Below are 12,088 nucleotides of genomic sequence, written 5' to 3'. Positions count from 1 at the left end.
TGCCAAAAGAATGTTCTCATTGATTGAGACTTGGCAGTATCTCTGGGACTGAGTGCTACCTGACAGAGTGCTTCATGGTTTGCATTCAAGCACAGTTATCAACCCCAAAGACACAAGGTAATACTCCTAAAACAAACTGAAATTCGTTTTAGACCCCCAAACTCCCACAAAACACAATGTAGCCAAGCCCAAAGGAGACCAGGGTTTGTAGGGTTCCACTTGTCTGATCTATTTAAAATTCTCGGTGAAAGTGCCCATGATAAAGATACCATCACCGTCCACCAGGTCCACCTGAGCCAAAGCAATGGGCTTCCTCTGTTGACACAAGTTATTATTCACTTTGAACCTTTGTCTTCCACACTCATTTCAGATTATAATACTATTCTTGAGCCAAATGAAAAGGTGTTTAATAAATTAACATGGACCCTGAGTGCAGACCAGCTGTTCTTTGGAATCTGACCTTTGGTCTCCACACCCAAAGCCCCAAATTAGTGAGGCAGCAGATAAGCTGTGGGGGTGGGAAATGTCCAGATGCTTCCCCGGTACATCTTCTAGAAAGAATATGTGTCTAGTATGTGCACCTCTTCAGAAAATGTGCGGATATTTAGCACAAGAGAGAAAGATCACATTCTTTAAAGGATGTTTACTTCATGGAACACTGAGATGAGAAGAGACTGTATTTTTGCAGAATATTTTTATGCAGGAGTAAGACTGTCTCTGTTTATGTTATTATTATTTATATCTAGCTTAGGAGAAAGAAGCAGCTAGAATACTGGTAGGAAGAATGTCTCTTTCTGCCTGATGCTATGACTGCTTGGGTAGTCTGAGCACCTGCCAGAGCTCCTCGCCCACGGGGCACCACCCCTTCCCACTCTCCCAGTAGGAGGAAGCCTCTTTGCTACTTTACTGCAAAGAATCAGCTAATGTGACCATGTGAGGTGTGTCCTTGGAGAGGAACACTGCCTGTACCAGGAAGGCTTGAGGAGACTTGAGCTGTTGCCATGGCTAAAAGCCGGTGATGCACTCCTATGACTTCATCCTCAAATGGATGTGAGCCTTCAGTCTTAGTGAAGCCTCAGAAAAAGAGCGATTTGGAAAACATGAAGAAAAGAGGCAGGATTTTCTCTTCCGAATTAAATGAAGGAATCACTACTCAGACCCTGAGATAAAAACTCGTTCTCGACAGCACTGATGATGACTGTAAAGGCACAGAATAGAGAAAGAATAGGAAACTGCCAGTGGTATTTTTCAGTGGGGCTCACGAAAGAGGAATGTAGGAATTAAATGCCCATCCCTGGGCTGTACATTTTCATCCCATTTGTTCAGACCCCTCAGACTCGTTTCTAGTTTTCTTTTTAGAAAAAGGGAATAGTTCCATTCCAGTTGATGGTAGCCTCTCTCCATTTGGTTCTGATCACCATTTCCAGTGAAGAAAACCGTCTTCCTGATCCATATTTATCTTCATGGTGCTCCCCTTCCCAGTGGTGGGAGTGGGTATCTGAGGATAGAACAGTAGCATTGACATCCAGGTCTACTGTCTTTTTTCTAACAAAGCCAGCATATGGGGAGAAGACACAAGGGGTGAGGTGCTGGCCCAGGGCCCTGGCTAAGTGAATGGATTCTTGCAGGCAATGTATTAAAATACCCATACAAAATAGGTCTGTAGTAGCTTTGTGTTGGGACAAGAATATTCATGTCATTTAATGCAACGTGATGCAAACATAGGTATTTGTCACTGATATTACCAGGAAAACAAATGAAAGGACGATCCATCATTTTTTAAGAAGAGGCACTTATTTTGAGGTAGAGGGAATCTAGAACTTGTTTTCAAGGCCTAGGTTTGTCTGGTATGAGCCAGATAACATTTGAGAGAGTATTTAAAATACCATTGCTGTACTCCCTTGATTCATTTATCAGCCAAATATAGCAACTATACAACTAAGAATAGATCCTCGAGTACCTGCTTCATATGGCTATTGGGAATTTAATGCTACTGTTACATACAGTCTCAACACAGTACTCAGAACAGAATGTGTGGGATGTTTGTAAGCGGTGGGGGGCAGGGGCGGGGAGAGAAGGGGGTGATGCTTAGCTCACAGGTAAGGTGAAATAAGAGTGGTAATAGATATTAAAGAACACGTGGCCAATGTCACACTAAATTAAATGAGCTAATATGCATTTCTCATGATAAAAGAAAAAAATAGAGGACTCCCCCCGCCCCTGGGTTATGGTGCTAAATGCAAAGTCAGTCTTTGACAAAACCATAAAACTGGGGCCAAGGTTGCTGATGGAAGTCTTGTGTCCACTCTCAGCATCTGGTCAGAGGTATTTAGAGACCTCTTAAGGTTTTCTCATTAGCTTAAGGCACTGGAGTTGTAATAAAGACAAAAATGGTCTTCCTGTCCCTGTGGGTTTGCTAGTGTCCATCCTGGCATCTGGCTCATAGCTTTCCCCTCAAAAATGCCTTTTGAATTAATTTGAACAAAAATTCATTCTCACTTGAGCTGCTTCTGTCGGTGGGTGATTGTCTTGTGTTTGCCTGGGTACAGAACTGGCCAGTGGGACTTTGTGTCTCCTTTTCATTGCCATGCCTTTCCTGGGGGTAGGGGTGAGGCTTGGGGAAGAATTTCTGGGGATTTGACTCTTTAACCTTTATTTTTTATTTTATCTAAAATGTATTTATTTTTCCATGTTATTTCTAGTGCTAACACATGTGCACACAAGCACACACACACACACACACACACACACACACACACACACAATGTCTCCATTTTAAAGCCACACATGACAATGGATTTAGACCTAGGCAGGAGCTTCACTTCCAAAACCAAGTCTAAGCAGTTCTTGCAGTAGTAGCATGAATAACCACACAGCTGTTAAACAAGGACAGCTATATCTCAGGGTGCATTAAAGCACACACTTGGGAGTCTTAAGTACTCACCTATTGTAAGATGTACAGGCTTTTTCTGTGAGGGCTGGCCACTGTAAAAGTGCAGATCAAAGACACGCTCCATTTTCCAGTCTGATAAGAGCTGCCTATTTGTGCAGAAAAGGATGCTGTAATTTCCGTTGATGTTGCACAGCCAAATAGGAAATGTAGGAGTCTTCAGCATGCTGCCCACCTGGAAGGAGAAAGGAGAATGCAGATGTACATCTAGATCTTTCAGGGTAGTGAAAGAGGCCGATTCATTCTGTTTAAAAAGAAGTTCTGAGCTTCCTATTGCACACGTAGCTTTCAGGTCCTTGTATGTGGTATAATATTCAAAATTGAGACTTGATGGAGAATGAATTTGTACTTACAAATGGTTTGAGAGTGGTAATGCCTCACTTTGCTCTGAATGGATTGTGCTTTTTAAAATGCAGTGGCCTTAGAGAGAAGGTGAAGATTCTCCAGCTTGGCTTTACAGTGTGATAATGTAAGCTGAAATATAAATATAGACGTAGATGTAGAAAACGAGAATGCCAGTTCTGTCTGTCTCATTGGCTAGTGTGATTGTTCCCAGTGTAATTTCCAAGGTCAGGCAATGCTTCACACAGCAGATGCCAAGTTTCTGGTAACACGAACCATATATACTAGAGAAAAAAAATTCTAGGAAATGTGGGAAACACTTGTGCGCACATATACCTGTGAGCTAGTATGTAGATTATTGGTGAAGACATACATACAGCAGAGTATTTTGGTTTCATATTACCATGATGGGATGGAATTGTGAACAGTGCAGAATTCATCCAAATTAGATGAAAGAAGAAAAGCATAAGCTTAATGCAGTGGTAGTGGGCAGAACAGCGCTAGAATGACCTGACACACAAGATAATGGACTGATCCTCTTCATATATGGGAGCTGTTCTCCTTTTGGTTCCTTCCGGCTTTCTGCTATGCAAATAATGGACTGAGCATGGCAGTTCTTATTGGTCAATGCTTGGCTCTGGAGTTTACAGGGCAACAACTCTGTTATGAGGGACATGGTTGATTTTGGTTGCTTGCTTTAAGTGGTAAGATGGATCCTCTAGAGGTTGATAGCAGTTGTGACATAGTAACAGTCCAATAGACCATGACACTAACAGATTGATGGCCTAGAAAGTTTCCATTTCTATGGTGTGAAGCCAAATGATTCTCACAATGTCCCCAACTTGTTTGTTCCCACATTCATACTTGATAGAGCAGCAAGGGCAATATTGGGTGTTTGGGCTGAAGATCTTCTCTTAAGGCTGAGTGGGTTTGTGTTAGCACTGTTCTACCTACCATAATTGTTCTGTCAGGGCACGGTGGGGAGAAGTCATGAAGGGGAGGTTGGCTGGTACACAAATAAATGCCTGCTTGCCTCTTTGAATGGCCCTGTGGGTAACGGATTGTCTGGCATCCATGCTGAAGCATCATCAAGACTTGAACTTGTTTGATTTTAGAGAAGACAAATTCGACAATTCAGCTAAAAATTCAGGCACCAGATACAGAGGTTTCAGAAAAGGGGGTGTCTAGGAAAACCATCCAAAGTGTCTTCCCAAGACAGCCAGCCCTGGGACACTCTCTTTCAGGTTTTAATGACTTGGTTTTTAAGTCTTTTTCTTTTTCATCATGTCTCAAACCATTTCTTTTCTAGAACCAGACAGATGCTTCTATGAGCAGCCATTACTAAATAAATACCACAGCAGTTCAGGGGGATCATGGACCAACTCAGTCCTTTAGGATCTGAAGAACATTTGAAATGTAGTTGAGAGGGCAATTGAAGCCAAAGGTCAGAGACATAGGGACCATACGGAGCTACCATGTCTAGTCTGGAACAAAACAAGGAAGTTTCTGGGGGTTTGTCCTAAGAGAGTGTAAGATTTGAATCAACATGATATGGTGAAGTCTTAGCTTCATTAAAAGTTCAAAGGTCTTGTCCAAGTTAGTTAAGCATCATCAGGTCTTTGTCTGTGGAGATGGATGTGTTTCCAGGGGCTACAGAGGCAGCACAGATTAGTGGTCAAAGTTATGAAAAAGGATTGTATCCATTGCTGGGCTTCAGACATGAAGGGGTATTGGGAGAATCTGTCAGGGTTCTTGAAAACAACTCTTTCAGGGGTCTCAGACAGTATCCGGGTAGACTGGCATTCAGACCTTCGAGAAAATATTTGGGAGCTGACTAGATACTTGTAGTACAACTATATTACTGTTTCTGAGAAACCTTCCATTCAAGATTATTGAGGTAGCTTGGAGTACATGTAGAATCCAGGAAACTAGAAAGGGAAAGGAGGAGACCAGAGGCAGTATGAACCGGAAAGGGGGAAGCATGGGGAGGCAGATTTAGGTGGGGAGAGAGATTCAAGGGTAGGATAGGAGGGTGTAGACAAGGAATGACTAGGGATGTTTGAAAATTTCCATATGGAAACCTATTTTATAATATATATCCATATGTGTGTATGCTATTACAATTACTCTTGGAAACCCACTAAAAGTTGATGGTAAGAGCCTATTTCTTGAAGACACTACAGACTTTGGTCATAGGACATGAAAAAAAAATCAAGTTAGAACTGACCAGAAAGCTTTCTCCCTGATGGTTAGCTTTTATAGAATTGAGAGGTATTATCTAGGCTTCTGGTGGGGTGTGAGAGTCATTAACATTTTTACCTAGATTTGAACCTGTGCACTTTAATAATGACCCACGTAGCAAGATATCTCATGGATATAACAGTAGCATGATTGTTATGGGATTAAATAACCACTTTCTCATAGGACTTAAGGCCTGCTCCATGGGAGGAAACACATGCTTGGTACTTTAAAACTAGCCAAGAACATTTGGTTGGGAGCTAGACAGCTCTGGAGTCAACCAAATGCTATTGTTTTGTTGAATGGACAAACTGTCATGTAAATTCATATCTCTGTACTCACAGACATGCAGATCTCAGATGGCACCAGAGAAGGTTCTTCATGCAGCGGACAATGGTTAATACAAATACTCCCAACTTATCAAAGTGCAGAAAATAAGTGTCACTGGAATGCTCAGCCATAAATGGGACATCTGTACCACTCCCACAGCCAAGGCTCAGGGACCTTCTGGGAAGCAGAGCCAGAGGTCAGGCAGGGTTCCACTGAAACTATGTCTCCTGGCATGACAGCACCGCTGCACAAACCAACTCAAAGAAGTGGGCGTTGCCTAGAAAAGATGTGCTAAAGATCAAGCCAGTCAACATTACAGCAGGGAGGAGCTCACGAGCCCTTGCCCCTAACTGAGCAGCGATTGACAGCTGATGGCTTCTGGGGGAGGAACAGTCAATTTTCTTTAAGCATGTGGCCTCTAGTAGGTTGGCCTTCCTCCAGTGGAATCAATCAAAATATCTTTAGAAAGTTTCCAAGGACATAATTTTTGGATAGTAAAAGTAAGTATGCCCTTGCATAGCTTCCTAATATCTAATCCTAATCGTGGGATAGAGAACCTCAGCATCTCCCGATCTCATGTACAGCTTCTGCAGAGCTGCACAGTTGTGCTCAAGAACCTGATTCGATCTGAGTCAGGCCTTTGGGTAGTATAAACTGCTGGTGGTGACCACACACCTTCGGTAGATTGTAATGCATTTTATAAATGATGTCTATCATTTTTTTCAAAGGCATGAAAACACATTTTTTTTTCAAAAATAGTTTTCCATCATCAGGACTTTTAAATATTAAGAATGATGTTTTTAACTTGATATGGTGCCACATCAAGTTATAATTATAATACTCATGAGCTGGAGGCAGGAGGGTCACGAGTTCAAGGTCAGCCTGAGCTGCACAGTAAGTACTAGGCTAACCTGCGCTATAGAGCCAGACAGTGCCTCAAAACAAGAAGAACAGGAGGACAACAACAAAGCATCCAAATTATCTTCTTTGCTGGTTTTTTTTTTCCTACTTAAAAAGATAAAAGTGAGCTACTTGGAAAACACCATGACTTCTGCACAAAGTTGGAAAGAGCAAGTGGCCTCTGGGCTTGCTGTGCTCCTGGAATGGGAGGGGCCGATGTTGCCCATTCAGGCCTTTTTTTTTTTTTTTTAGCCCTTGGGGTTGAGCTGTCTGTTCAGGAACCAACTCTGTTCTATAGGAAAGCAAACTTTGGAAGATCATTATGTGTTATAAAGCCAAGTGTTACAGGGTAATAACATGCCACTTTCCCCCTCAGTAGTTCTATTTAAACTCCTTCATTCTCTTTAAATTCTTCAGTTGTGAGTGAACCAGAGGTACTTTTGTCTTCAAGGGTTTCACTTTTCGTTGCCTAGAAAATCTGTACTGTCATCCTTAACACAAAGCGAGGTTCGTTCCAGTTAATAGTTTAGAAAGGACACGCCCCCTAGCATCCAGCCAGGACCCACTCATAGGAGGTACTCTTCTATCTGCACTAGAATTAGTGTCTCTGACCTAAAGGTAACCTGGGTGTGCTGGCCAGTTTTATGTCAACTTGACACAAGCTAAAGTCATCTGAGAGGAAGGAATTAAGATCAGTCTGTAGGCAAGCCTGTAGGGCACTTTCTTAATTAGTGATTGATGTGGGAGGGCCCAGCCCATTGGCCATCCTTGGGCTGGTGGTCCTGGATTATAAGCAAGCAGGCTGAGCAAGCCATGAGAAGCAAACCAGCAAGCAGCACCCCTCCATGGCCTCTGCATCAGCTCCTGCCTCCACGTTCCTGCCCTGCTTGAGTTCCTGTCCCGAGTTCCTTTGGTGATGAACTCTGGTGTGGAAGCGTAAGCCAAGTAAACCCATTCCTCTGCAAGTTACTTTGGTCAGGTGTTTCATCACGGGTAGTAACTAATTAAGGCATTGAGTATCTCACCTTCAAACCAGGGGCAAGTCTACACTAGCTACAGCCAGAGAGAAACAGCCTTAGGGTTAGTTTCAGAAACATTTCCCCCAAGTTGTAAATAAGTTTGTAATTATCCATGAGTTAAACCAAACACACGCTTTTCTAGGCCTTCTTACAATAGTTCCTGCTTGGACTAAGATGATATGTAATGAAAATATGATATACAGGTTTGGCTCATAATCTCAAACTTGCTATGCAACCCAAGGCTGGCCTCAATCTCATGACCTGGCCCCCTGCCTTTTAAGTGCCATTTGTTCCTTGTGTGCTTGACACAAAGGGGCTGTTTCTCTTTTCATGTAGCCAGTGTAGACTTGTCCCTGGTTTGAAGGTGAGATACTCAATATCTTAGAGTTAGAGATTGTTAGCATGTATTATAATATTCAAGTGGACCATGTAATTATTAATGGAATAAAGTAACTAGGAGATTAAATGCTGTTTCAAATAGATCTTATGATTGATTTAAAAATCAATGAAAACCCCTATAAATTTTGGATGAAGGGATAATATTCATATATAGGTATATGGATAATATTTACTTATAAAATATTTTTCATAGAACATTTGTAAAAATTCTACTGCCCCTCATGCATACACCTACCCTGGTGCTGACACCGCACCCCATCGTGTTCCTTTATGCAGAAATTCAACTGCTATTTTTTCCTGAGCTCAAAGCTACTTCGTCACTTCTGAGTGGCACAGCGAGCAGATTTCACCCTGAGCAGGCAGTGTTTCCTCCCTGCAGAGATTGCAGTAGAACCCTGAACGACGCTGGTGGCACTTTGGGTAACAAGTCAGGAGATGAGCCTGAAGATTGCCATTGAGAAAACAGCTGGTTTAAAGTAACGTAACTGGTCAGGCAGAAATGAAGATCTTCTAAAGAGACATTTGTGACTCTCTATGTGACGATCAGACTAGTAAAACAATGAACCCTAAACAAACGAGATGTTCCCCAAGAATCTCATGCTGGGAGAAAGAAAAGGCCCCAGCCAAGGGAGAAATTGAACTCCTGGATAGAGGTTTCAAGTAGTTCTAACAATGTGTCCTCTGACCACCTTACAGGATAAGACTGGAGCCCAGACAGTGACAGGTGGATGGCAGGCAGGACCACCCGTTCGTTGCCCAGGACTGTTGATATGTGCACATCCTTGGCCCACTATTTAAACTTTGATCTCAGTTCAGGACCCAAAGCTGGGCTTGGGGCAGTTGCTGGATCTCCCTGGCTCTTATTCCAACGTGACCAATGAATAACTCTCTCTTTTGTGTTTCCCACTGTTAATTTAGCTCTTTTAACTGGATTATTGAGGACAGGTGGCTGAACCTGGCTTGAGGCAAAGGTGTGACCCTCAAGTTTGAAGACAGTAAATCCTGTAAAAATAAAACAAAGCACCTTTTGGTTGAGCCCTGTCAGCTTTCACCCCAACTCCTGTCCCCACTTTGGCACAGCACATGGCCGTTTGACTGAAATGTCCCGGTTTAAGCATTTTAATTGTTTTTTTAGACAGACGTGGTTTACCAACTCCCCCTCCCCCTTTGCAGGATTCTAAATATATTTTATCGGTGAGATTCCACCAATTCTGAACTTGTGCACGTTGCCATGGTAAAAAAGGAAATTAAATTGTGATACAGTGGTACTATAAATAAAATACCTTTCTTCTTAGGGTCACGTATTGTGTAATAAGCTCAGTTGTTTCAGTATTAACCTGCAGCTATGGCAACCTCTGTAACACAAACCTTCCTTTAAGCCAATGTAAAATGGTAAGGACAGGAAAGATGGACACAGAGTCCATCTAGAGAACACATATTGAGTCTGTCGATTTTCTTTCCCATGCCACCGGTACAACAGTGCTTAGAAAGCACCTTTGCATAATGAGCTTAATATTGCAAGTCCCAGGGCCCCAGGTTGGTAATGAGAGTGGGGGAAAGGTGTAAACAACGGTGTGCCTTCTTCATTGAGCCCTGGTGACAATTCCAGTGCTGTCAATGGTGTGGCTTTCCTCTCTGCCACCTGAAACACACAGTTAATGCAACTTCTCTGGCAGAGTTTGCAGGTATGTTGTAAAGACAAATTGGATCATGCTTGCGGGGTGTAACCTTGGTGACTTAGTGGCAGAGTGTAGCGAGTGCCGTTTCATTAGGTATTTTCAAAGTTGGATTTCTTCTCATCAGCCTCTCCAAGGGGAAGATGTAAAGAGAGCAGAGGACACCACTGGGGATGGAAGTAGGCGCTGCCAGGGCTGCTGTGGGAACGATTCTGGAGAGACCTAAATGACTTCATTCCCTTCTAAAAACCGGAGTTGACTTTTCTTCCCACTGGCAGGTGTGACGATAACGTGCACCTCCTAAGGCTTTCCAGATGGTGTTAGACTCAAACTGCTTTATGTTCTCACTTAGGTATTGGAGCCTCACACTCAAACCTGTACCTTCAAATAGAAAAGTAACAGGGAGGCTTCAAAATAGTGCCTCGCCTCATGGGTAGCTGGCTGCTTCCTGCAGGAACTGTCAGTCTGGTAGGCTCTAGGGGGCTTGCCATGTCATCTGATGAGAACACCATCTTTTCTTCCTTTTTAAAGCTCACCCACTGAGCTGTGACATTGGGACAGAAAGATGTGTGGTTTTTTTTTGCAATCTCTGCAGTTTTATCACAGAGTAAGAAAAGATTGACTTGGGGAAGACAAAGGCGGAGCTACTGAATGGGGTTTACAGTAGTCACAGAACCCAGCTCTCGGGCGGCATGCACGTTGCCTTCTAAACTTAGAAACCGTTTTTTTTTTTTTTTTTTCCTTAGGTTCTTCTCATCAGTGTGTACACATACTATTCAAATCTATTGTACCCACCCTGGCTAGGGTACAGCAGATGCCCTGAGAGCACTTTATAGGGCATCTCTGGGTCTCACACAGTGTTCCCATGGCTTGGAGCCGAAAGGAAGGGCCCTGGCTGTGGCGTCTCTCCAAGCCAGCTGCGCATGTACCAGTATTCTGAAACCTTCTCCTCTCAAGCCAATGTCTGCTCTGTGAGGTGTTTCCATCCCAGGATACGATGCTGTGAAGCATTTGACTTCAGAGTCTGCTGCAATCAGCACAAAGGTACTTGTACAACACATCTCTAGGCACCATTGAGCTTATTCCAATAAGGGCGAAAAGTATGGATACCTGATAAACGTTATCTGCCTTTCTAGGAGCAAACACTTCAGAAAGCATCCGCCAAGTACTGTGATTCCTATCAACATACGCTCATGACAGCTTTAGCTTTAAACTACTCAACTGTCATACAGCAAAACCCTTACGTTGGGCGGCCATGGAACATGTGTTTAGTCCTAGCACTCAGGAAGCAGAGGCAAGTGAATCTCTGTGAGTTCAAGGCCATCCTAGTCTACAAAGTGACTTCTGGGACATCCAGGGCTACACAAAGAAACCCTGACTCAAAAAAAAAATACCAAAACCCAAACAAAGCAATCCTTGCCACTGTCTAAAATGTTGCAGACCACCAACAGTGCATCCTTAGCAAATGCTAAAGGCTGTGTTAGGTCAGTTTGCATTTATAATTGATTTTAAAGTGCTAATTATCGCATAGAATTCCAAGAACAGAATTTATATATTTATAATCTATTGGAAAATGACTGACATGGTACAGCAGACACTGTGAGCTTTGAGTCTAGCTAGAATGGGACTCTGACATGTAACTAGTCAAGACTTTGGGCAAGTTCCTCTATCTCCCTCTGACCTTTCTAACCCTTTAATGGAATGGCCAAGCAACAAACTGGATTTAAGATTGTAGCTTTGAGTTGCTAGTGGAATAAGGCATCATAGATAGTATCCATTGCTGATAAGGAGTTTGGCAAAAGTAGGTGCTCTCTGCCCACAGCTGTCAGCACCTCAGTGAGTGAAGCCTAAGTGTAACTGACATCTGTCATGAGTAGTGAGGGGCGCACATGTAAGTGTGAGTGTAAGTGTGAGTCCATGCTTTATGAGCTGAGAATTGCTTTTGTCCTACGTAGCAGGATGATATGGAAAGAGTTAAAAAAAAAAACCCAACAAACAAAAAACCAGATGAAATCCACTGTGTATGTGTGTATTTTATATACCACATTTCAAAAGCTTAAGTAAGACAAATGTCTGTCTGTAGCTGCTCCATAATACGTTTAAAAGAAAAAGAAAAACCTGAACTCTGAGTGCATGACAGAAACATCAGCATGAACGTCCTCAGGGTTTCAATCCATTAGTGTACAATTTCTGGCAATTTTCACCGAGGGCACATTCACAGACATCTCCCAGGG

At 42.8% G+C, this 12,088-nt stretch overlaps 1 protein-coding gene across 2 annotated transcripts in view; it reads right to left on the bottom strand.

Annotated features, from left to right (window-relative positions):
• Positions 1-1,355: 1,355 nt before the first annotated feature.
• Mindy4b (MINDY family member 4B) overlaps positions 1,356-12,088 on the bottom strand; it is a 33,423-nt gene continuing 22,690 nt past the window's right edge. For both annotated transcript variants that reach the window (XM_021159072.2, XM_085835346.1), the window contains exons 11-12: positions 2,945-3,125; positions 1,356-1,498 (exon numbers count right to left, since the gene is read on the bottom strand). In XM_021159072.2, coding sequence (XP_021014731.2) covers positions 1,356-1,498; positions 2,945-3,125 — 324 coding nt within the window. The remainder of the gene's footprint in view (positions 1,499-2,944; positions 3,126-12,088) is intronic.

The sequence above is a fragment of the Mus caroli genome, unplaced genomic scaffold, assembly GCF_978045245.1.
Source record: "Mus caroli unplaced genomic scaffold, Mus_caroli_1 scaffold_3, whole genome shotgun sequence".
Classification (NCBI taxonomy): Eukaryota; Metazoa; Chordata; class Mammalia; order Rodentia; family Muridae; genus Mus; species Mus caroli.
This window is presented reverse-complemented; position numbering and strand designations above follow the sequence as displayed.